General features: G+C 35.6%; 1 protein-coding gene across 2 annotated transcripts in view; it reads left to right on the top strand.

The window, feature by feature from the left end:
* Positions 1 to 15,077: 15,077 nt before the first annotated feature.
* LOC142339144 (uncharacterized) overlaps positions 15,078 to 25,002 on the top strand; it is a 94,445-nt gene continuing 84,520 nt past the window's right edge. The window contains exons 1-2 of one of the 2 annotated variants that reach the window (XM_075388901.1): positions 15,078 to 15,233; positions 16,719 to 16,932. In XM_075388901.1, the coding sequence (XP_075245016.1) occupies positions 16,811 to 16,932 (122 nt within the window). In that variant the 5' untranslated portion in view covers positions 15,078 to 15,233; positions 16,719 to 16,810. Of the gene's footprint in view, positions 15,234 to 16,226; positions 16,933 to 25,002 lie in introns of those variants that run through there. The other variant, XM_075388900.1, reaches the window with a different exon arrangement.

A 25,002-nucleotide genomic window follows, 5' to 3' on the forward strand; every position in this document is an offset into this window, starting at 1 on the left:
AAGCCGGAGAAGAAAAATATTTAAATTTTTTCTGATAATTTTCTCAAGAAATCATTTTGCAATCGGTTTTGGTAGTTACCAACACTTCTGCAGTTCATCGCCCTATTTTTGTCAACACTGAAACAGCATCAAAAATATTTTTTTAGCTGTTCTTCTTTTGGACAAAACGATAGGGGATGGGTTTTTTAAATAGTGTTTTTGTATCAGATTTTCATTTTACTAAATAGAATCAAATAATTATCGGGAAAAAATTTATATCATAAACATTTTTTCTTGCTTTCAAAACGAGCGGTTACTTTAACGCACTATAAATATGTTAAAAAAGAACTCAAAACAGCTCTATTTTTGCTTGTGATACCTACTCCTCCTTCGCCGACATTTATGAGCGACATGTTGCGTCAAAATTTAATCATCACTCGAGCTGATTATCGAGATTTCTAATATTTCCTTGAGTTTTTTTGTGCGAGTTTCCTCTCAAATGTGTCATAATAAAGATCCGACATTCCAATTGTGATATGATTGGAAGTCATACTTCAGGAAGAAATGTTCAAGGAAATTGTGACAATCATAGTTTTTGTTGTCCTGAGTTTTGTTTTTGTTCGTTCCATTGAAAAAAAAACAAAGCAGGCAGATGTTACTTAGTTCACTCAAAAAAAAGCCAGAAACCAACTGAAACACCCTATTTGTTCCACCAAGTTCAGTGAGGAGTAACTATCTACTCAACTGATTCTTGTTTTTGTTTGCTCAATTTTCGCCGATTGATATACACATCGTAGAGGATTGTGAGTGGTATCATTAGAAAACTTGTCAAGCGTAAAAATTCAAACAATTTTTTTTTCGAATTTTACCTTTTTCCGAGAAGTTACGGAGGTTCAAAGTTTTGTGAACTTTAGGATCACTTCCGTTGTTTTGTTTACATTTCATTTCTGGTTTCAAAAAGTTGCATCAATTATGCCTATTTGTTCCGCTTTGTCCATTTTTTCTGGTGTTGCAGACGTGAAATCTTACATAATAAGATATGTGCTAATTATACCTCCAATTTTTATGAAAGTCTTCTGGGAATAAACTTTTTACGGTTTTTCGCTGATTTAAACCGATAATTATAGTAAAATTCATAGTTTATTTTTTATATGTTATATTTTTCGTTTGCCAAAAAAAACTATTACCCAAGTTTTTGGTACAAATGAGAATTCTAAGAGCCGTGCAGTGATAGTAAAGTTTTTTCATTAAAGAGTTCAATTAATAAGAGTCCATTTATCCTCCAATAAGTTCCGGTCGGAGAATAATTTGTTTTATGAGAAAGGCTCTTTCTATTTTATGGTTACGAAACTTGTTTTGTTAATTTTTACTTAGTTTTAGATTATTGCCATCATTTGATTAAATTTTTGGTCGTATGGCTGCGTCTATATTATCAAATATCTAGTCTGGAGCTTTTAAAATTTTTTTAGCGCTTTCAATTGATAAATAATGTTAGTATTTCTCATATTCAGTTGATACATAATATTTGTTTCTTAACAATACTCGATAGGTATCCAAATTTAATCCTTTTTTATGTCAAAGAATTTTGGTCAAATTAACTCTTTGCGCAACATTTGGAACAATTTTTTATACTGGCGATGGAGCAACAGCAAAAACACTTTTGGTTCAGTTGTGGAAATTTATAGTTCAAAATATAACGGGATTGTAATGCGGCGCTTCATAAATTATTTTGAAACATTTTTGCCTTTGTTTTTTATGTTGATTACAGAGCAGAATGATTTCAAATCAAACCTCAATTATTCACTAATCAAATTTACGCACAAAAAGAGGCCAGTGAACATTCACGTTAATTTGATCGGAAAGCTTATTCTTTTTTGGGTCATCACCAATTGCATAAAGTTGTTCTTGAAATTTACCGTTTTGCTTGTTTTTGGTGATAATGTGTAGTCTTTTGAATTTGTCTCACCAATTACATGTACAATTGGCCTCATAAGCATCAAAAAGTTAAACTATCTGCCATCTTTAGATTGCATGCTTACAGTTGTTAAGTCTTAAGCTTTTCTTAAAAAAATTCGGTTTCAAAAGAAAAACAGTAAAATGAGATTTCCCGATTTTCATCTTTTCTCTGCAGTTTTCCAGCCTAGTTCCAACAAAATGAAAAGCTGCATTTTTTATAGTGAATCATAATGTAGTTCTCGGTTCTGGTTCTTTAAATAATGATTTTTCGGCATTGAAATTACAAGTTTTTGTGAATTTTTTTATAATATTTTCCATCCAACAATTGATGTTCTTATTTGCGAATTTTCCGGATCATCACTTTAACGGCTCATTTAGTACAAGTTGCATACAGACTTATTGACGCTTTAGAAATGCAAAATTGATTATATTCAACAATTTATTTTTTTTCACACTTGGTGAACATTTTTTGATCTTAGAGGTTTTGACACGTTTTCCTCGCAAACTTGAAAAAGCTTTTTGTTTTTTTACTTGTGTTTGCACTTTTTAGTAGTGCAAAGTTTTCAAAAAAAACGAGTCTCAACGTTTTCTATTTTAAAATTTTAACGAAACCAATGAATGGTTTCAGTTGATAGCTAATTGCTTTCATGACTTTGGGTATAATTGGAAAGTGTGACCGGATTTTTCTAAATTTTAGCTTTCTGTTTTCTGTCTATTTGTTTGTTATTCTCAGTATTAGAGATATTATTTAGTTTTATTTAGAGGAAAAAATCTCAGCACCAGTATCGACTAAGTAAAACTGTTTGGAAAAACAAAAAAAAATTGGTTTATAAGCAACAAAAAAAATGGTTTATAAGCAACGAAATTTAGTTTTTCATGAAATTCAAGTCATTTGGTTAGTCTTATTATCATTTAATTTTTTTTTATTTTTTCATTAGGTTTTTAATGTAAGAATAGATAGACATTGATTTTTATTCGTGAATAAAACTAGTTTTTTATTTGATTTTGTTGTTTTTGTTGTCTTATACTCTCCTTAATGGCAGTTAGCATTGCTTCTCAATTGAGGTATTGTTTGAGGTATTGTTTCTTTTTAGTCGTTAGAGCCTCAAGAGAATATTTAAATCAGTACACCATTTTTTCGAAGTGATTTTTTAAAGTTTTCTATATCTTCATATTTGTTGGACAATTATTTCACTTGGCACAGCAGGGTCGGAATGTTAGGAGTAAAAGCGCATTACCGATCCTCCTCTTAACTTGTGAAAATCAAATCAATCGCAGATACTATAATTGAAAAATGTATAGCTAGGTCATCTAGTTCTCAAGAAAACCAATTAAATAGGAATTAATACCTGATAGTAATTTTGATTGAAATTCTGCTATTGACAAAGCATGAACAACAAAAGACCTTCGGCGATCCAGATGTAAAGGAAAAAACGGAGCTTTCGGACCGCTGATACCCTGATACATAGTAGAAAACCGCCCCCCTCACCTCTGCAAATTAGCACAGTATTAAATGGCCTTCACTTTAGACAGCCGAACATCTGTTTAAACGCAGCTGCTGTTCAAAAATATGCCTCTCCTGCGTTCGTGAATGTAATTCGGAAATAGCGTGTCGGTGATTGTGGCAAAAAAACGCTCGTTAAGCGCGCCATGTGGACGGCCAATCGGATTTTTTCTTGTTTTGCATTCCAACCTGGGTAATTGCTATAGCGTGGCCTGTTATTTCTGTTCAGCTTGACACAGTATGCGCAATTGCTGAAAATTTGTGAAGAATTATTAATCTGCTGGCCTATTTTCTTTTCAAATCACGCCCCATTTTCAAACCAGGGCGTGGCTTGTTGGAAAAATTTCGAAAAAAAAACAAAAATTGGGCTAGCACGGAATAATAATGCAGTTGATGGGCTATCACAAAGAGTTTTTGAAAGATCAAGATTGATTTGAAACGGTGGTGGGAAAATTGTTTTTTGTTTTTGATGTCAACTGCGTACAAATCACCCTGTAGCGTATCTTAACCTTGAGCAAATGTTCATCACTCAAATACTTCAACCTTGTATTCTAACTTACCTCCCTTTAACCAATTTTTCCTGATCGCTTTCACTTACAGCCATACCATGACAGAAAAATCAGTTTTTATCAGACAATTGCGGAGGACAACAACTCTGTGCTTTCATCCAGTAGCGCTGCTTCAGATTGTTAAGTTTAACTTTTCAACAGCAAATTGACAGCGTAGGGGGAAAATTTCAGCACCAGTATCGACTAAGGAAAATTGTTTGGAAAAAAATCGTTGAACCGAACATCTGTTTAAACGCAGCCGCTGTTCAAAGTCATGCCTCTCCTGTGTTGTTGAATGTAATTCGAAAATAGCGTGCCGGTGATTGTGGCAATAAAAGACTCGCTAAGCGCAATATGTGACCGGCTAATAGGATTTTTTTGCATTCGAACCCGGATACTTGCTATAGCATGGCATACTTTTTCCTTTCAGCATGACACAGTATGCGCAAATGCTGAAAACCCGTGATAAAATACTAATCTGCTGGCCTAATTTTTTCTCAAATCTCGCCCCCATTTTCAAAGGAAGTCGTGGCTTGTCGAAGAAATCCGAAAAAAAACAAAATTTGTGCGAGCACGCCATAATAATGCAATTCATAGGCTATCACAAAAAGTTATTGAAAGATCAAGGTTAACTTTAAACGGTGGCAGGCAAAATTGTTCTTTGTTTTTGACGTCAACTGCATACAAATCACCCTGTTACCTATCTTAACACTGAGCAAATGTTCATTACCCAAATATTTCAACATTATATTCTATCTTATTTTCCTTTAACCAATTGTTCCTGATCGCTTTTGCCTACAGACATAACATTACAGAAAATTAGATTTTATCAGAAAACTGCCGAGGACAACATCTATGTGCACCCATCCAGTAGCGCTGCTTCAGATCGTTAAGCTTATTTTTTCAACAGCAAATCGACAACCTAGGGGGAAAAATCTCAGCACCAGTATCGGCTAAGGAAAATTTTTTGGCAAAGCAAAAAAAAGTTGAACAGGATAGCCAACAACTTGAAACAAATGGGAGGCTGCGCTCAAAAAAATGGTTCATAAGCAACAGAATTATAGTTTTTTGCAACCCCATACAAGTGGACTGATAGAAATTACGTTCCTTGAAGCACCTTGAATTTTTTCTTTCTTTTTCTTTTATTTGCAGAGATTGGGTGTATGATTGTAGTCAAAAATTTTAACCAGAATATCACATTATTAGAGGAAATGTCTTCATGATTGACAGGTTGCCTTAATATGAAGCGGACCTGAAAGCGAGAGCGTCAAGAAGAAAAAGAATATTTTCGTTAACTAAGATTTATCAAATAAGTAATCCTCATATATGCCTGTGGACAACATTGCAGACCTCGAAATACTTGATCCAAAGCTGATAAGAAATCATGCAACAGATAATCTACAGCCTACAGCTAAGAAAGTTGGTAAAAACTGAAAAATGAGCTGACGGTGAGGAAAAACGCGACTTGTCTAAAAACATGACTTATATTTTTTGTTGTCCGACTTTCTATTTCAAAAAAAGTGTTATATTTCATGATTAATAATAGGAAGAAGCCTTGAATCAGTCTCCCTACTACCATTTAAAACTTTTTATGTAGGAAAAAATTAAATTTCTTTTTCCTTTCAAACAGAGTGACATAAAGCAGCTCTGAAAAAGCAGCTCTGAAATTAACAATTTTTTGTAAGGTATACTTTCATAATAGTGTGAGACTTTTTTTCATGCGATGTACTCAGTTGCTACAAAAAAAATTGCGTTTTTTCCTAATTTGCTGAAGGCATGATGTTTCGAATCTTTTGGAAGAACAATCAAAAACTTAATGGTTATAAATTTTCTGAGTGAAAATGGGGTTTTGTTAGTATTTATTATGTTAAATTATGTAAAATTGTATCAACCAAAACAATTTATTGTTTCCTAGAGAGTAAAATTTTATTTGCAAATCAAAGATCTTATTATAAGCAAATCTCCATCAAAACGTTAGATCAATACGTATAAAATTTGATTATTTTGTGGCATTTTTATCAGTTTTACTCGTTCAAGCTTTAGTTATATGTCTAACTGAAACATGGGTGAGACAATGCAACATTGACAGTTTTGCACTAAATGGCTATCAGAAACTGAAACGAAAGAGAGGCGATCCGCATCTAGTTTTCAGAATTGTACCAAATGGCACATAAAGTATCAAGCCTTAGCTAAAGTTTTTATCAGGTTTTAACTCTAAAACAGGAAGACAAACTCATGAATGTTTCAACAACAAACACTTACCTGAAAACAAATACTTCTAAATAATTTCAGCGATACTTCAGGAAAAACTATACTAAGTTTAGTTTAAACCTCTGGATACTCATTTCCTATTTCTCGACCTTCATATCGACCATACCCCAGGCGAGACCGGATGGTTATCTTGCAAGATTCTGCCAGAATCTTGCAAAAAACGGTTATCTTGCAAGATTCTGGCAGAAAAATGGTTATCTTGCAAGATCTGCCAGAAAATGGTTATCTTGCAAGATTTGCAAGAAAAGGGGTGTAATCTTTAAAAAAGTCATAACAGTGTAAAATTTTCTTTAAATAGAGGCACGAGAGACAAGATACATTTTTACTACTACTATTCTGAAGGAAATTACTATTCTGAAGAAGCCTTCTATGACTTTGACACTACAAAGGCAGGACAAAGGACAAATCACCAGCAAAAGCACCATCTATGTTGCATTTGGTAGTCAAGACAATAAAATAACTGTCATTGGGACTATTCTCAGTGACCATTATACGGTCTGATTCCAATAAAAGATTCACTCCAAACAACAACTTGATTCAATGCAACTCTTTATTGTGCGAATTTGGTAAAACTCTAAACGATTCGGCAATTTTGACAAACACGAATTATAAAATTTTCAAGCAATTCTCTCGAATAATCTCCTGGCGTAGATGTTTTATTTGCGGACTTTCTTTACGAATTTTTTTGGCTGGTTTTATACAAACAAACAAGCAAGCAACCAATTAAATACTCGAAGCTGGGTTCGCAAATAAGATACATATTTTGTTTCCTGGGAAAACCTTTATCTTAAACGTTCTTATGTGACAAAATAAAATTAAATTAGGAGTTTAAAATATGATCGGGTGAAAATCTGGTTAAATGTCATTTTGAAAAAGTAACGTAATTTAATCAATTCATTTTATCGAATATCAATTCAAACCCATAGCAAAACATTGAAAATTTTTCCAGGCAGTTGGTGACAAGGAGGGAAACCCAAAACCTACATTAAGCATTGAATAGAGCCCTGTTGAATTGTTGAATGGGATTCTTGTAAAGTTGTTTTTTAGATGACACCTACTTGCGCCACTCAAAACAAAAAAAATGAGTTCCGATGGATTTGAAAAAAACAATGGTGTTGATATATGTAAAAGAAACAATTGTGTCAGAAAGTGTTCAAAAATTGCCTAAGAAATTTTCAAGCGCTCAAGTCTTTGTCAATACTTTTTTTTTCTCAACAAATTTGAAAAGCTATCTTTGGGACTATTTTCAGCAACCATCATACGGTTTTATTCACATAAAAATTTTACTCAACACTGCATCTGGATAGAAAGCAACAATTTATTGTTTGAACCTTGTAAAACTCTTAAAGATTCGTCAGTTTTGACAGACACGAATTATAAATTTTCACGCAATTCTACCAAAAAACATCTGGGCGATGATGATTTAGACGCCAATTTTCTTTATGAAGTTTTGTTTGCTCACTTAGGCTATGCACAATTTGGTCAAATTCTAAACCAGTTTTCAAACAAGCAAACCAACAAACAAAGAACCAATTAAACAAGCACTCGAAGTTGGGTTAGTAAAAAGGTTTTACTTTTTGCTTTCTGAAAAAATCCAAACATTAAACGTTTTTACGTAACAAAAAAGAAATAGTTCAAGTAAGTACAATCGGATAAAAATCTGGTTAAATATTGTTTGAAAAAAGAAACTTAATTTTATCAATTCAACTTAATGTAACTCAAAATCAAACGCAAAGCAAAATAGCAAATGTTTCTTCAACGCAGTTGTTGAAAATTAGGGAAACCGAATATTAACATCAAGCTTTGACCAGAGCCCTGTTGAACTATTTAAAGTTCTTTTTGTAAAGTTGCGTATATGTTGACCCTTACTTGCACCGTTTTTTTGCAAATGAACACAAAAAGGTCAAACGCTCAAGTCTGATTCAAAATTTTTTTCTTTAAAATTTAGATTTTCATTTGTCCATAGACTGGCTGTACTCTTCAATGACTGCATCAGCACACGCAAGTTACTGTAATGTTTGAAGTTATTCCACTCCACGAATTGACTCAATTTGTTGCTCCGACAATTTTAGGATCATTTTTGTCCTACATACAGACAAAAAATTTTATGAAAGAAATGTTGTTTGCTCAAATAAGCAGTTTCATTTCAAAAATTATGTTTTCTTTATGGCTTGTAGAAGAAAAGCGTCCGCAGTTAAAGGTTTAGTCAAGCTAAAATCTGCAAAAAAAACGTCATGCAATATGAACAAACAGCATAAAGGCAACAATCTTGAACATACAGATGGCCTTTGATATCGTAAATTAAAAAAACTTGCGAAATACAGTTATGGGATCTGGGCCTCGGATTGGCGGCCCAGGAACACAACAGAAGTCAGAGAGGTGAGGTAAGTAATCTAGTATCATCATGAGAGACCACACAGATTGTGTGCCACACGGTTCAGTTCTGGGGGTTCAGTTCTCTTCTACTTTTCATATTATTTAATAATGAGGTCACTCATTTTTCCATTCATCAGAAAATTGTAGTTTCGGCTGAAGGACAGTTCTTCTGCATTGTGTGCAAAAAAACAAAACTATACAATATCGTTGTCGGTTCAATGAATTACAAAATCAGAACCATAGACTGCAGGAAAAACTGGAAGTTGTCTTCAGTAGAGGTAACAGGATTCATAATTATGTCGGAAAACTATTGAAAAACTACTTTATGTAGAATACATTGGATTAGTTATTGATAAAAACTTGAAGTTTAAGGAGCATATGCAATACTTTACTGAATTACTGAGCAAACTCAGAAATCGTTTTCATCGTACGGAAAAAATACTGGCTTTTTCCGATTTACAAATTTTTATATAATCTATACACAATCGTTATTTCACTATGCTGTGCTTTTATTTGAAAAGGAGTGTAAACAACGCTGCGGCCGCTGGAATATAGATTGAATCAATTGACTGGAACCATATGCGGTTCGGAAAAGGTCAACCCTGTTGGCACTCCGGGAGAAAAAAAGTCAGAGTATAACTGCAAAGATGCTGCATTTGATTAAAATTTTTAAATTTTTAAGCTCATTGTTCAGGAATAAGAGCCACTGAAAGAAACTAATCCAGAATAACTTTTGTTGAAATTGAAAAGCTGTCGAAATTTAGAAGAACAGGTATATTCCTCAAACAATCGATTAACGCAGTTGTGTGTAGTTCCAAGTCTATTGGCGTAAGGTTGAAGACAGTTTTCAATATCATGCTCAAATACCATTCCGAATTTTAAAAAAGCGTTGGACATTATAAACGGGATTGATTTTTTTTCTAATGATGGTCTGTGTTACATTGAAGGCAATACTAACTTACTTTCTGTTTAATGACAATTTTTTCCTATTTCATTTAGCTTCCGTCAACTGATTTTTTGTTCTTTTTTTAACAAATAATGGAGAATTGATGTTTTTGAAAAAAATTTTGGCGAAATACCCTTAAACTGACTTTAGTCATTACTACACTATGTGTCCCTAAAGCTTTTTCACTTCCTCCGGAACTGATTGTTCTGTGTTTGTTGAGTGAATAGCATTTCCTTAGATTTTGAATATCAATATTTATTATTTTATTTCAAAGGCTGACGAGCGTTTTTTCGACGGACGAACAAACTATTGGTAAAAAACTTTAGGAAAGAAAGGAATAAAAACTGAAATTTGGGTAATTACTAAGGAGATAGACAATTTCACGACAGTTTCAAACGTTTTTTTTAACAGAAAATTAGATTCAATTAGTGCCTGAAAACTTTATGTTTTTTTTATTTGAACCAAAGAAAATTACAAGTTTCCTATAAAAGGAATCCTAAACCGAGCAAGACAAGTTTTTGGTCGGGTCACACTGTGAACAAAGCTCCTGGCCTGGTCTCAGTGCTCTAGTGTTTTGTTTTTTTTTGCAAAGTTAAAATCGGTTGTATATGAATAAGTAGATAAAGCAGGAAATTGAAATTGCAGACTTAATTGAATTGATTTCATCAAATTCATTGTGGATTAGTTAGTGAAAATAAAGCAATGCTCCTCCGCAACTTTTGCAACTTTGCCAAATCGTATACCGTTCAATTTCATTCAAATAATTCAAAATCAAATGACTTGGGACCACATTTCGTGATGGTAAAAAAACGTAGACGAAAAAAACTGATGAAGTCAGTCTATTGGATTACAGGTAGCAGTAGATAACTGATACTGTTTATAAATCTATCACTCTCCTAGTAGTCGACACGTTTAATGAAATGTAGCAAATTACTGCTCAAGCGGGTTATAGCACCTTGAGCACAATTTATATAAAATTTGTTTTTTTCTTCAGTCATTTTTCTTTTATGTGTAGCAAAAGAAAACGAGACGTTTTCCGGTTATGTCCAGATAAATGTGTGATTTGAAAAGCACAATGTTAATTTTTTTTTGCAAGTTAATTTTTCGCACAACAATAAGAAATTTTTGAGTCTGAAGCCTGAATGTTTTCCATCTGCATAATTTAATTTTGTGAGTGTAGGCTATTACGAGTGAATTATTTTGCAGGTTGAGGTTTACCGGAATTGTTGAGGTTTACCCTGTTGGCTCTTGATACAGTAAATCATAAGCCCCCCCCCCCCCCGTATTGTATTTCGTAATCTGCGCCTCCGATTGCGGAAACTCATGTCCTCCTAGCTATCTTACATAAGTCAGGAATTGATGAAAAGTGTTCTACTACCATCGTGATAGAACATTTAGATGGTGCGCCGGAGGTTTCAGTTCTGGGGGTTCAGTCCTCTTTACTTTTATTTTATTTAATAATGAGGTCACTCAAATTTTTAGTGGTCAGGAATTTTTACTATTCGATGAAGGACAGTTCTTCTGCAGAATGAAATAAACAGAAGTGTACATAATCAAAATGCGTAATTGATATTGTCGGTTAAAGGAATCATAAAATCATTATTATAGACAGTAAAAACTTGCTAAATTGTTTTTAGTAGAGGTGTTACTATTCATCAATATATCGGAAAAATATTAAACGACAACCTTATATAAACTACAATGGAGTAGTTATCGATAAACACATGAAAGTTAAGAGCCTTGGCAGTACATAATTAAATCATTGAACAAATTCAGAAACTAACTTTCATCTTTCGGAAAAAATAATGGGGGTTTCTAAATTACTGTTTTTAAAGTTTTATACAAATCGATATTTCAGTATGCTGTGGTTTTTTGCACTGGAGTGCAAACAGCGCCACAGCCGCTGGTTGGTTTCTAAATTGAGTCATTCGATTAAAACTAAATCTAGTTAGAGAAAACACAACCCAGTTCACACTGTGGGAGAAAGAGTCATAGTAAATATGCACAGGAGCTGCATTTGAGTAGAACTTAATAGTCACATTGTTAAGCGTCAAGAACCAATGAAGGAAACCAATCCAGAATAAGTTTTGTTGAATTTGAAAGCTCTTGAAACTCAGAAGAACAGGCAGATCGCTCAAACCATCCATGTAAAAAACTGTCTGTAGTTCCAAATCTATTGTCGTACTGTTAAAGAAACTACTCAGTATCATGCTCAAGTACCATCCCAAATTATGAAAAAAGAGTCAAAGCGTTGGATGTTAACAAACGGGATTTTTTCCAATGATAATCTGTGTTACAGTTAAGGCAATGCTGACTTACTTTCAATTTTCTGACAATTTCATTAAGTTTCTTACATCTGAATTTCTGCTGAGTTGATTTTTTTAGCAATAATAGAGAGTTGTTAGATTTGAAAAAAAATGGCAAAATACTCTTAAACTATTTCTAGGCATCACTATACTAGGGGTCCCTGAATCCTTTTGACGATTTCTCGCAACTGAGTGATATGCTTGTGTTGAGTGAATAGCATGTCCTTAGATCCTGAAAGTAAGTTTGACTTAAATTAAAGTTGGACAAGCGTGTTTTCAGCGGACGAAAAATCTGTTTGAAAAACCTTTTTTTATTTAAAAAAAAGAATCGCTGAAATTTGGGTAGTTGTTTAGAGAAATTACAAAATTTTCAACAGTGTCAGCTAGTTCATCTTTTGAAACCAATCAGATACTTAGAACCAATCGACCCCTTAAAATTGCATGTGTCAATTACAAATTTATAGAAAAAAGAATCCAAAATCCAAGAGAACAGTTTTTTAGTCGAGTCAAACTGTGGGAAAAATTAATTTCCTGATACTAACTCACTCTTCTACATTTTGTTTTTTGGCATTAATGATATTTTTTGCACCTGACTAAGTGAATAAAACAAGACAGTTAAATTGCAAGACTTATGTGAAGTGAATTCATGAAATTAATTGATTTTGTTTGTATAAATACAGTTATTAATAAGCACCCGAGTAAAGTGTTTCGTAATTTGGTCCTCCAGTTACCGCTCCAGGAATTTATTTTTTCCTGCCTTTCTTGCAGAAGTCAGTCAATTGATATAAGTTTTTTACTACCAACATGAATAAACATTCAGATGGTGCGCCAGTGGTTTCAGTTCTGGGGGTTCAGTACTCTTTTACTTTTCATTTATTTATTAATGAGGTCAATAAATTTTCCACTGGTCAGTAATTTATACTATTAGCTGTAGGAGAGTTCTTCTGCAGAACTAAATAAACAAAGGTTTACATAACCAAAATGCTTAATTGACATTGTCGGTTAAATGAAACACAAAATCGTTATTAAAGACTGAAGAAAATTGCTAAGTTCTTTTAGTAGCGGTAGTAGGATTCATCAATATATCGGCAAACTATTAAAAGACAACTTTATATAAAATACAATGTAGTTATTATCGAAAAACATATGAAAATAAATAGCATGGGCAACATATAACTAAATTATTGAACATATTCAGAAATTCATTTTCATTTGTTGGAAAAAAATAACTGCTTTTACAGAATTCCTTTTTTTAAGTTCTATACACAATCGATAATTCAATATGCTGTGCTTTTACTTATAACGGAGTGCAGACAGCTCTCCATACGGTGGAATCCAGACTGTTTACGGTTCGGGAAAACACAACCTATTTTGCACTGTGGGAGAAAAAATCAGAGTAAAAATAAATAAGAGCTTTATTTGAGTGAAATTTAATAGTCAGATTTTTAGGGTTGAGAGCAACTGAAGAAAATCCAACCGTAATAAGTTTTGTTGAATTTGAAAGCTGTTGAAACTCAGAAGAAAGGGTAGATCGCTCAAATCATATGTTAAGGAGGTGGTATGTAGTTCCAAGTTTATTAACGTACTGTTAAAGAAACTGCTCAATATCATGCTCACGTACCAACCCAAATTATAAAAAGAATCAAAGCATTGGACATCAAGAAACGGAAATTTTTTCCAATGATGTTCTGTTACATTTAAGGAAATGCTTTCAATTTTCTGACGATTCTTTTCTATTTCCTTTAGCTTCATTCAACTGATTTTTTGCTCAGGTGATATTTTTTACCAGTAATGGAGAATTGGTAAGTTTGAAAAAAGATTTTTGGCAAAATAACCTTAAACTGCTTCTAGACATCACTATACTAGGCGCCCTTGAAGTCTTTTGACGACCTCTCGGAATTGAATGATATGTTTGTGTTGAGTGAATAGCATGTCCTCAGATTCTGAAAATCAATTTGACTTAAGTTAAAGTCGGAGGAGCGTATTTTCAACGGACGAACAATCTGTTTGAAAAACGTTTTTTTGAAAGGAAGAAATACTGAAATGTGGGTAGTTGTTTAGGAGAAAAGACAAATTTTTCGAGAGTTTCAGACAGTTTATCTTTTGAAATCAATCAGATAATTAGAAACAATCATTGCCTTAAAAATGCATGATGTCAATTTTTCAGATGAACCAAAAAAATTTACAAATTTGCAGAAAAAAGAATCCAGAAACAAAGGGGATAGGTTTTTGGTCGATCCACACTGTGAACCAAACTACTGGCCTGATACAATCTCACTGTTCAACATTTTGTTATTTTGCGTAAGTAATATCGGTTTTTCTACTTGACTAAGTGAATAAAACAAGGCAGTTAAGTTGCAAGACTGGATCTTTTCAACAATTGCCCCCCCCCCCCCCCTTTGGTACCTAGTAGAGAATTGCCACCCCTTTTGTGCTATACTTTACCACAACATTACCTGGCCTACAGTTTAGATAGCCGAATAACAGTTTAAGCTCAATTGTGGACCACTGTTCACGGCCATGCCTCTCACGCGCTGTGGGATGTAATCCGAAAATCGCGGGTCGGTTATCGCGGCAAAGCCGCGACGCGCGCGAAGCGCGCCCACCGACCCGCCAGTCGGAAATTCTTTTCGCTTTGTATTCAATTCGGTTAATTGCCCTAGCATGGCGCATTTTATTCTATCCAGTTTAACACAGTATGAGCATACACGGAAAGTTTAGTCGTCTCTGATTGGTTAATAAATCGCTCGCTTAAATTCTATTCAAGAATAGGCCCCCCTTTTGCAAAGGGGGGGGGGGCAATTGTTGAAAAGATCCGCAAGACTTATGTGAAATGGATTCTTGAAACTAATTGTTTTTAGTAAAAATAAGGCAACGCTCCTCCGCAATTTTAGGGGACAAAACGAAAAGATCCCAACTTCTTGCTATCATGCATCGTTTGACATGCTTAATGACGCGCAAGTATAATCTGATTGTCTATTATAGCAGAACTCGTAGCATATATATTGCTTATGGTGACAGTAGGTCGCATGGCTCCAGTAATGAGACAACTCAATCAAATTTCAATCTTATTTCACATCAAACATTTTAAATGCTGCAATTTGTCAGTGCAAATGTCGATAACATTGTTGCGCTGGCCCTCCGGAACAAACCCAAACAAAACTCTCAACCTCACCCATGAAATCAAACAGACCTTGAAGCTATAATAAGCCAAGAGTTAATAATCCAGCAATTTGGTTTATAATTATAATTACTAACCATATCTGTAAATTAGTTCTCACCCCTTATTATCTTTATGTTTATTTTGGTTTGATGCCAAATCCTAATTCGGAGACTATTGGCCGACGGTGGGTTTAGCCGATTACCAAAACTGCGATTTATTTGATATTCCCATTAAAAATCTTATCAACTATCGCCCCTAACTTACAACAGGCGGAAATATTAATTTTAGCTACAAATTTATTGACCAATCACATAGCAGAATAAGAGCGTGTTCGCATTCTAATCAATTGAAGCGATAAGAATATTGGCCGACTTATTAATTAGCCGACAGTTCAAACTAGAAATTTGCACTATAGTATTACAATAGTTTTTAGCAAATCTGATTGCTATCAATAAATCACTTGTCAAATAAATTCAAACGCGCTAGCGATTATTAACTTTTTACATTGAGCCGAAACGTAATGAATGTTAAAATAATATCGGTAGCTCTGTGAAATTTGGCAATTTGAAGTGCAGGCTTAGTAACGAAAATTGAAAATTATTAAGCATAAGTGGGGGGGGGGGGGGGGGGGGGTAGTAGTGCATGTAAGCGATAAGCGAGCTGGAGGGAGCAATTTGAATTAGATCTTTTAATATATAATATATAGTTTTAACCAATTATAGCGGTATTTTCTAATTCTGGCCGCTCAGCGCTCAGAAGCGTGAAATCGCCTAAATGCATCATCCCCCTTTATCTGCTTTAAACATAATGTCGGCCAATAGTTATTGCGGTGCTATGAATATCTAGCCGACAGGGGGGTTTAGCCGGCAAGAGTAAAGTGCGCAACTTAGCCGACGCTTAATCATGATTGTCGGCTAAACCCCTTGTCGGCCAGTTCGTCGATCCTCGGCTAGCACATACTTTTTCTGCAGGTGCTAGGAAAATTGGCCGACAGGGCGTTTAGCCGACAACCAAAAATGCGAAATTTTAAGCGGACAGTTTAAGTAAATTGAGCGATAAAATATTGCTCATTTTACTTAAACTGTCGGCTAAATTTCTCATCTTATGGTTGTCGGCCAAACGCCCTGTCGGCCAATACGGCGGCCACCCTTTCTGCATCTCAGGTTTTCATCCTAAAAATTAATCATTGATTAGTTTTAATTATTTATAGACTGAAAAGTAAATAATGGTTAAATTGGCCCTAATTTAGAGCTGTCTGTTTGAAAAACTTCTGAAAAATTGGCTTTATGTTCCGTTACTGTTATCGGTCAATAACCTCTCTGCCAGTCAAGATCTGTTGTGAAATATTAAAGTTCGTCTCTTTAATTTCATGCTCATTTGCGTGCCGCCAAATTTGAGCTCAAATTCTCGATTTCTTTAGTTTTTTAAGTGTACAACTTTTATAATTTTTTGATCAATAACTTCTTTTATATATCTTGCAGAACCCTGAAAATATCCTTTTCTGCTATTGCAAACATCCCGTTTTACACTTTTTTTTCAAATGTGTTAATATATTGCTGCAGCGTATTTGTCTATAATTTGGTCAAACTTTGCTAACCAAGTGAAAAACAAGAATTTTCATCCACAAAAAAATTGCGAAGTTGTTTCAAATAATTTGTTGATTGACTAGGGCGAGACGCACTGACCGTTTGAAAACCGTTATAATCTGATACCTCTGTTATATTTTACTATTCACCGAATCGTTATTTAACATTGTAATCAATGGCGGTGGATGTGTCAGATGAGAGAAACGGAAGTGTAATCCACCTGAGTGGAACCAGGTGGCAGGACTGGATGACAGTTTTCCTACTTTTCCTCACTTTTGGACCCTGCAACGGAATCCTGTAAGTGTTCAAAAGCAAGGACAAAATCATTGAGTTCCGATGTCTCTTTGTTTATTGATTTCACACATTCCCTTTCAGTCCCCTTAACGGAGAGCATTTGAGCCACCCCGCCGCTGATGTCCGAGTCCAGATGTCAATGCTGACTATAGTTTGTGGTCAGAACAATTTTAATCTCTGGATCTTAAGCATTTTTTCTAGGTTCAGTTTTTCTAAGTAGGAACGAGCTTAATGCTGGATCAGAACTTTTCAGTTTTCATGTTTTTTCTTGACGTTAACAAGCTAAATTCGAGCATTTTGATTTGCATTAGTGTTTTCATAAGGAATTTTTAACGAGCACGAAGATTTTGAAGGAGCCGAACGCTTGATTAATGGTCATTTTGATCTGCTGGATTAGAATCCTAGAGAAATTATGAATTGTTGAAAAAAATTAAAGTGATTTAAAAACGTTGTCTTTACTCTTAACGCAATTTTTGCGGGATCCTTGGACGGTCTTCAAAGTTGGTAAAAATGTGTCTGTCGTTGATACAGAAGATATTTTTGGTTTTATTAAAACTTTGCTGTTGAAACCTTCAATTTTATAAAAATGCATTCATATCTCTAAAGAAATTTATAATTAGAAAGTTTTTGGAATTGGAATGGAATTTTTTTTTGGAAAGCAGTTGGATATTTTCGCGTAGCCAATTATTTAGTTTCCATCATAATCAATTTAAAGAAAGATACAATTATACATTCTGTTTTAAATTAAATATTGTTTAAGCAATTTATCATTTCTCAAAATATTTTTGGTTCATTTAGTTTTGGTTCCTAATTGAAGTAAATTTAAAGTTTTCTGATTCAGTCAAAAATGGAGCGTTTTCATAGCTAGGACAGAGTTACTAGTTAGTGTATAATTTGGAAAATCTTGTTTTCAACTTCTAGAGGGCAATTATAACATTAAGATGTGAAAAGTGGATAGTTCTTTTTATTTTCTCAATTTTTCTTTCGCCAGTCTTTAAAGAGTGATGTATAGATATAACATTCCAATTTTCCTTATCATACTATAATTTTTATAGAAGGGGCTGAGAAACTATTTCATAGGTATAGGCGGAAATGAACTGGAAATGTTTGGGTTCAGACGTTGACCGATTGATTAATTGCTAGCGTCAGAAGTCTGATGCCGCTTTTATTTGGTTGAATAGCTTAAATGAAAGTCAGCAAAAATTAAAGATGTCGTACAGGTCAACTGATTCTTTACTTGAGGTCAACAAATTCTACGTAAGAAAAGCTGAATTGAAGTAGTCCATAGTTGCAATGTGAACAAATTCTTTTGTTATTGTCCATTATTGTACATTGTTGATTGATAATTTACTAAGGAGTGGAACCGTAGCATTACAACAAAAGGGCCATAACAGCGATGTAGTGTAGGAGTTGATCTGTAAAGAACTTGTGAACGCAAAAACATTGTCGAGAGAGTTGAACCAACTTAACAGAACCAGAACACCGGAAAGCGACGATGAGATCAGGCGGCATAATTCAGAGATTTGGTAGAGAGATTTTGTTCTGATAAAGACAAATATCAATCTTTTGAGTGAATTTGGTTACAAAGAAAAAATTGTGAACCATCTTTAATAACTAAAACGTTGTGGAATTTTCGTTTCTTTCAGTAATAATTTCAGAAATAACTTCTGCGCTGGCGCTTATGGAGGTGTTTGATAGACTTCTGGACATTTGGAGTGGTTTGAAGGCAGTGATGGTTTCAGGTAACTTTGCAGGAGAAGCGACGAAGTAAAGTAGAGTAGAATAGGCTAAAGCGACAACGAAAGAAAAGAAACCTGAGGACCGAGTCAAGTTTGAGCTTGACCAAGAAAGAGAGAGAGAGAGAGAGACTATGTGTGAATGTGTACGTGTGTGCAGCAGTTTGGGAGTTGAATTCGAGCTCGAAGCTGGTATTGTTATTTTGTTACAGTATAGTATTAGCGTTCTGAGTGAGAGAAACTTGTTACAGGAGCTCGGCCAAGATTATGCGAGGCAAGTTTGACAGAGAGAGAGAGAGAGAGAGAGAGAGAGAGAGAGAGTAGTTAGAAATGAGATTTAGTGCTCGGTAGAGTACAGGGAAAAGCAGAGTAAGATAGTAAGATAAGGACTGTCAGTGTTAGTAATTGGTTTTCTTGAAGGAAGAAGACCAGTTCAGAGTATCTAGAGTTTTGGAACAGGAGGTTGATAAGCTGATATTTGGCAGGTGGCAGATTCAAATGTAAAAAAATTAGAGTAGAGCAGAGAGAGACATAGAAGGTCTGAAAGGTTTTATTTTTCTTCCAAACTGGAGGAGCAGAAGTCTGAGAGTTTGACTCTTAGGGAATGAGCAGGGAGAAATTTCAAAAGTAATTGTGCAACAGCAACGAACCGATAGATTTCACGGGGCACGAGTCAGTGAATTTCAAAGGCCGATAGTTGTCGATAGAAGAGGGTCAAGGCGAACCAGTAGTGAAAGATTGAGAACTCTTCTCAGGCGAAAAAGCAAGTGAGGGTAGCATTAAGTAAGCGTTGAAGGAGGAATAGAATTATTAACATGAGGAATAGAATTTAGTAGGAGAAAGTTGGGGAGTATGGATCAGTGTTATTCCCCATTTGCGGAGTATTTTCCGTCACACCTGAAATGGGCGGTATGGAAAATATACTACCCTCCGGTTGTAGATGTTTTACAATTGAGTGAGGAGCAGGCGATGAGGTCTATGTTTTGCTTTCTTAGAGTTTGGGCGTTAAATGTAGTAAGTGACTTGCCACCCTGTTTTTGGAGATGAGCATCAGCTCAGATCAGTACAAGATAGTAAGAGGCACAGTAATGGGTTTGCAGAACCATCTGACAGACAGAAGGATGAGGTACGCGGGAAGATAAAAGAATGTGTGTTTGGTTGAAAACTTTGTCGAAATCATTGAGGCCAGTGAAAGTGAAGTCGAGTAAGAGAAAACAGGTTGTTGTACTAAAATTTCTGAGATGTAGACCGTTAAGCAAATTGTGGAGTAACTACAATTGAACGATGAGCAAGCAGAGAAGTATGTTTGGAGAGATATGCGGAGAAGGGAATGTAGCATAACATAAGGGTTGGTGGGAAAACCGGGCAAGAATTGATTGTACTCCCAACTGAATGGTCGACAACAGATTGGAACTTGAATAATTCCGAGCGAGAAAAGGAGCTAATGGATCATAATACTGTGGAACAACAGATTGAGGGAAACAATATTGGATGGAGAGCAACATCAACTCTAGAGGAAGGAGCGAAAATTAAGGGGTTCGGTCACAAGAGGGTGAAAAGGAACGAGAAAATAATTACTCCTGATGATTTTTTGTTTTATGTGAACCGCTCATCACCGTCTGATGAAGAATGGCTCCTGTTTTTTGAGAAATTCTGAATTTGAAGGTTCTGATGATGAAGATGAGGAGGTTGAGTTTTCCTCTGGGCATAATAGGTTGGTTGGATGTTCTCAGGAGACAGGAAGCAAGGACTTAATTTTTCTGGAAACTGGGTTTTTGTCTCTAGACGGTGGCCAAACTGGTAGGAAGATTAGGTACATCCATAAGAATTAGTTCCTCATAGAAAACAGACGAAGAGGGAAAACGAAACCTTGGGGAATTAACGTATTCAATGAAGAGCAACATTGTGTTGTTGAGATCAGAGGCCGTGTTGCGAATAGAGTCGGAGAAATTTCTTTGAAATCAAATGACAAATTTGCGAGGCAATTGATGGTTGTTCTGGTCACAACCCAAAGGAGGGGTAGAATCTTAACCAGTCTAGAATAGTAAACCTGTTGGACACGTTCAGTGGAGAAGCAACTCGGTGGTCATGTATTACAATAAATCTGTTTTCTCTTCTGATGAACTGCAGGTGGATCAGATCACACAAATTTTGGGCCATCGGAGAGAAAAACAGGGTTCCAAATGCTATAACTCGTTAGGACTGCAGATGCGCAGACTGCAAACTTCTTTGCGTCCAGCAGGAGCAGTTCGTATTGAAATCAAGAAGTTTTGAAGGGATTGCGTCTTAAAATACAGAAATGCTCATAAGACCCAAACCACCTTGGGAATTCCTTGATATGATATGGTATTCAGATGACTGTATGTCGATGGAGAAACTGTATGTCGATGGTAAATAAAGATAGAATTGAAGTGCTTACGTGGGCTAGATTTGATTGTTTTCATGTAGTGTTAGAAATATCCTTAGCTGAGAGTACTGAAGTTCTAATTGTTGAACATGTTCTAACAGATGCCCTAATCGAGGAGAACGCAAGGCCTGTAAATGAGTTTGAGGCACTTGATAGAGGGAAAATTCAAAGTACTAGGCAAAGCTTGTAATGCCCTTGTGTTGTGGGAAGGCTACATCAGATCTCATTCCAATCGGCACAGTTGGCGTCAGTTCACAGACAGGGTTCTTAGGTACAATGAGATAGTAGAGACTGTCAGTCCCGTTCATTGTGTAGAAATGGGGGGAGTAGAGAGGATACAGGTATGCACACCAATGCAAAATGCAACGTCCAACCCTTGACTTGTGTGGTCTGTGTTCGTAAGTTTTGAGGTTTATTTAGAGATTATTTAGATCTTGCTGGTTCTGATCGTGGGTATATTGAACACTTCTCGGAAGATGAAAATAGTAGACGAGTTTCACAACGTTGCAGTAAGACCGCATACGCGGACTAAGTAACGTCAATACCTTGCAATAAGAACGAATACGAGGACTAAGTTTAGGATCTTGCTTGGTAGAGTGAAGACAGTTGGGACAAGAGGCAGGTTTGAACCAGAGTAATCCAGAGTTTAATGATTACGTTTCTAAACCTCAAAACGAACTATTATTTCATTAAGCGTTAGAGACATTAAAAAATTTTACATTTACTGAAAGTCTGCTAAGATGTGAATCTGAATTCAAACGACCAAATCAATTTGCAGGTAGTAATCAGAGTTTTGGATGCGCGGCAGGCGTTGATCCTAACTGGGAAAAGCTTGGATGAGGCAGAAATGCGGATGAATTAATTCGGGAGGTGTCAGCGATATCGATCTGTTGGAGGAAAAAGACCCAGACTTTAATGCATTTAAACTGGGAGCGGCTTGTCACTTTCCCAGTCAGGTTTAACGTCTAAGAGCCAGATTTCAGGCATTATGATCGATTTATCCACCAACTTTGACATCAGAAGGAAGTACATTCAATTCTGGATGCGTGATTTCCACTAGTTGACTTGAGTGGTAGAGTCTACTGCAGAAAGGAGGAGACGACTCAGCAGTCTAATCGGTTGATGAGTGACAGCATCGATTATCTAAAGAGATTTTCTGGCGCGGGTGAGGGTGGCTTAGAACTTGTCGGAGGGAGAGATGGAGTAGGCTGAAGCTGACGAAGAGAAGTTGCTGGAGGAGAAGACTACCCCATTTGAGGTGGCAGTCAGGTCCGGATATTGGAGTTCATTCATTTTTGGTATCGGAGGAAGAAATCTTTTTGATTTCAGTCATTTTAAACATCCCTTCTAGTCATTCTACTAAAGTTTCTTTGGTACTGAAAGAAAGGAATCTTTTTCAGTCATTTTAAACATCCCTTTTAGTCATTCTAGTATAGTTTCTTTGTTTCCTTCATGTGCTTGTGTTCATTCACTGACCCATAGAGTTATATAGTTAGTTTAAAAGGCAGGTTTGAAGAAGAGTAATCCATAGTTTAATGATTACGTTTCTTAACCTCAAAAGTAACTGATGGAGACATTGGAAAGTTTCACATTTACTGGAAGTGTGCTAAGATGTGAATATTGTTTCAAACGACCAAGTCAGTTTGCAGGTAGTAATCCGAGTTTTGGATGCGCGGCAGTCGTTGGTCCGAGCTGGAAAAAGAATGTGTGACATAGCGAAGAACAGTTCTTTGCGAGGAACGTCAAGTGAATGATGTTTTAAGTTCGGTAAACGGCGATGTATTAGCTGGGGGGAAGGTATACAAAAAGATACTTAGTGAAGCTGGGGAAGTTAGAGAATAGGAACAAAGTAGTTAGGCCTGAATTAGCTGAAGAAACAGAACTGTGCTTTGTTGACGAATCTTTTGACTATGGGGAAGTAATTCGATCAGAGGCCTTGATAAACAATGACTTCTGTGTCTCCACAACTCAAGATTTGCCACATCTGCTGGACCTCGAGCGTGAAGCCTGACATTTGTCGTAGGACTCAGAAACCATTGATGACAGTAATGGGGGGAAACTGAACGACAGACTTGTAGACCCTAACTTGAGTGCTTGGATGAGGAAGAGAAATGTGGATGAGACAATGAGGGAGGTTTCGGCGACATCGATCTGTTGATGGAGGAAAAAGACCCAGATTCTAAAGCAATTAAACTGGGAGAGGCTTGTCTCTTTCCCAGCCAGAGTCAACGTCTAAGAGCCAGATGTCACGCATAATGCTCTGACTTCTCGGCCAACTTTCACAACAGAAGAAGTACATTCAATCTGGATGCGTGGTTTCCACTAGTTGACTTGAGTGGTAGAGTCTACTGCAGAAGGAGGAGACGACTCAGCAGTCTAATTGGTTGACGAGTGACAGCAGCGATTATCTAAAGAGATTTTCTGGCGCCGGTGAGGGTGGCTTAGAACGTGTCGGAGGGAGAGACGGAGTGGGCTGAAGCTGACGAAGAGATGTTGCTGGAGGAGAAGACCACCCGATTTGAGCTGGCCGTCCAGTCAGGAGATTGGAGGTCATTCGTTTTTGGTACCGGAGGAATAAAGATGCCAAGATATGATTTCAGTCATTTTAAACATCCCTTCTTATCCTTCTAGTATAGTTTCTTTGTTTCGTTCATGCCCTTGTGTTCAATCAATTACCCATAGAGTTATATAGTTAGTTTAATGAGTTGCGTTTGTCTCATCGATTGTAACTTGAACATTTCGTATTCAAAAGACAGTTGTTGAGAGCAAGAACGATTACCAGTACTTGTATACAGGAACTTGTTTTCGTTAGTAATATTTTACTATTAATGAGAACCAGATATTCACATTGTTTTATATGTACTTACCATGGGATACTCATAGAATTATACGTTTAACCAAAATAGTTGAGTTCATGGTTATCGGTATTTTTTAAAGTAGAATTTCTGTTGACATTGCCAGTGTAAACGTTGGAAGTTTGTTGTTTCAACCAACCAAACCGATGTTGTTGAGAATTAACGAATGAAACGTTGAGTTGTCTCTTTGTGTGTAGATTTTATATCATCACCACATGGATAAATTTGTAATTCGAGTAATCATTTTAAAAGTAGTGTTTGGATTTATTGATTTCTTTTCAGTTGCTGTAAATTGATAAGTGTGGCGCAGTAGTTGTTTAATGTACTAATTTTTGTCATTTATTATTAGCGATGGTTCGCAAGGTAGCATGATAGGCGAAATTTGAGAGGAAACAATGTGATAGTTTGTGTCTAGGACTAAATAGTGAGTTGGTGAAACTAAATAGTGAGTAACTAAATAGAGTAACTAAAATAGAAACTAAATAGTGAGTAAGGTGTTATTGAAACGAAACTGTATCGTAACAGGAAAACTTATTAAGCCAAACAGAAGTACTATAGAATACAGAGTAGTTGTTGTTTCGAACGATAGAGAAATAGATTTTGGCAATTAATCGGGAGAATAATAGTGTAGAAGTGAGGAGTTTAGAATTAGGAAAATCTGATTTTCAACGTCCAGAGTGGCAGTTGAACCGTTTATATGACAGAAATTGGATAATTTTTAATTTCTCAATTTTCTTCAGCCCGATATTAGAGAGTGATGTATGGATAAAAATACCAAGTTTCCTTATGATACTACATTTTTTAAGGAAGGGGACTGAAAGTAATTCATAGCTATACTCTGAAATGAACTAGGAAATTTGAGTTTAGAAGTTGGCAGATTGACTAAGTGTAAGCGTCAGAAGTCTGATGCTGCCTCTGTTTTGGTTGAATAGCTTAAATAAAATTCAACAGAAGTTAAAGAAGTTGTACAGGTCAACTGATTTTTTACGTGAGCTCAACAAACTGTACGTGAGAAAATTTGAACTGAAGTGGTCCATAGTTGCGACGTGGACAAATTTTTTTGTTATTGTCCTAT

The sequence above is a fragment of the Convolutriloba macropyga genome, chromosome 5 (assembly GCF_964194025.1).
Source record: "Convolutriloba macropyga chromosome 5, txConMacr16.3, whole genome shotgun sequence".
Lineage (NCBI taxonomy): Eukaryota > Metazoa > Xenacoelomorpha > Acoela > Convolutidae > Convolutriloba > Convolutriloba macropyga.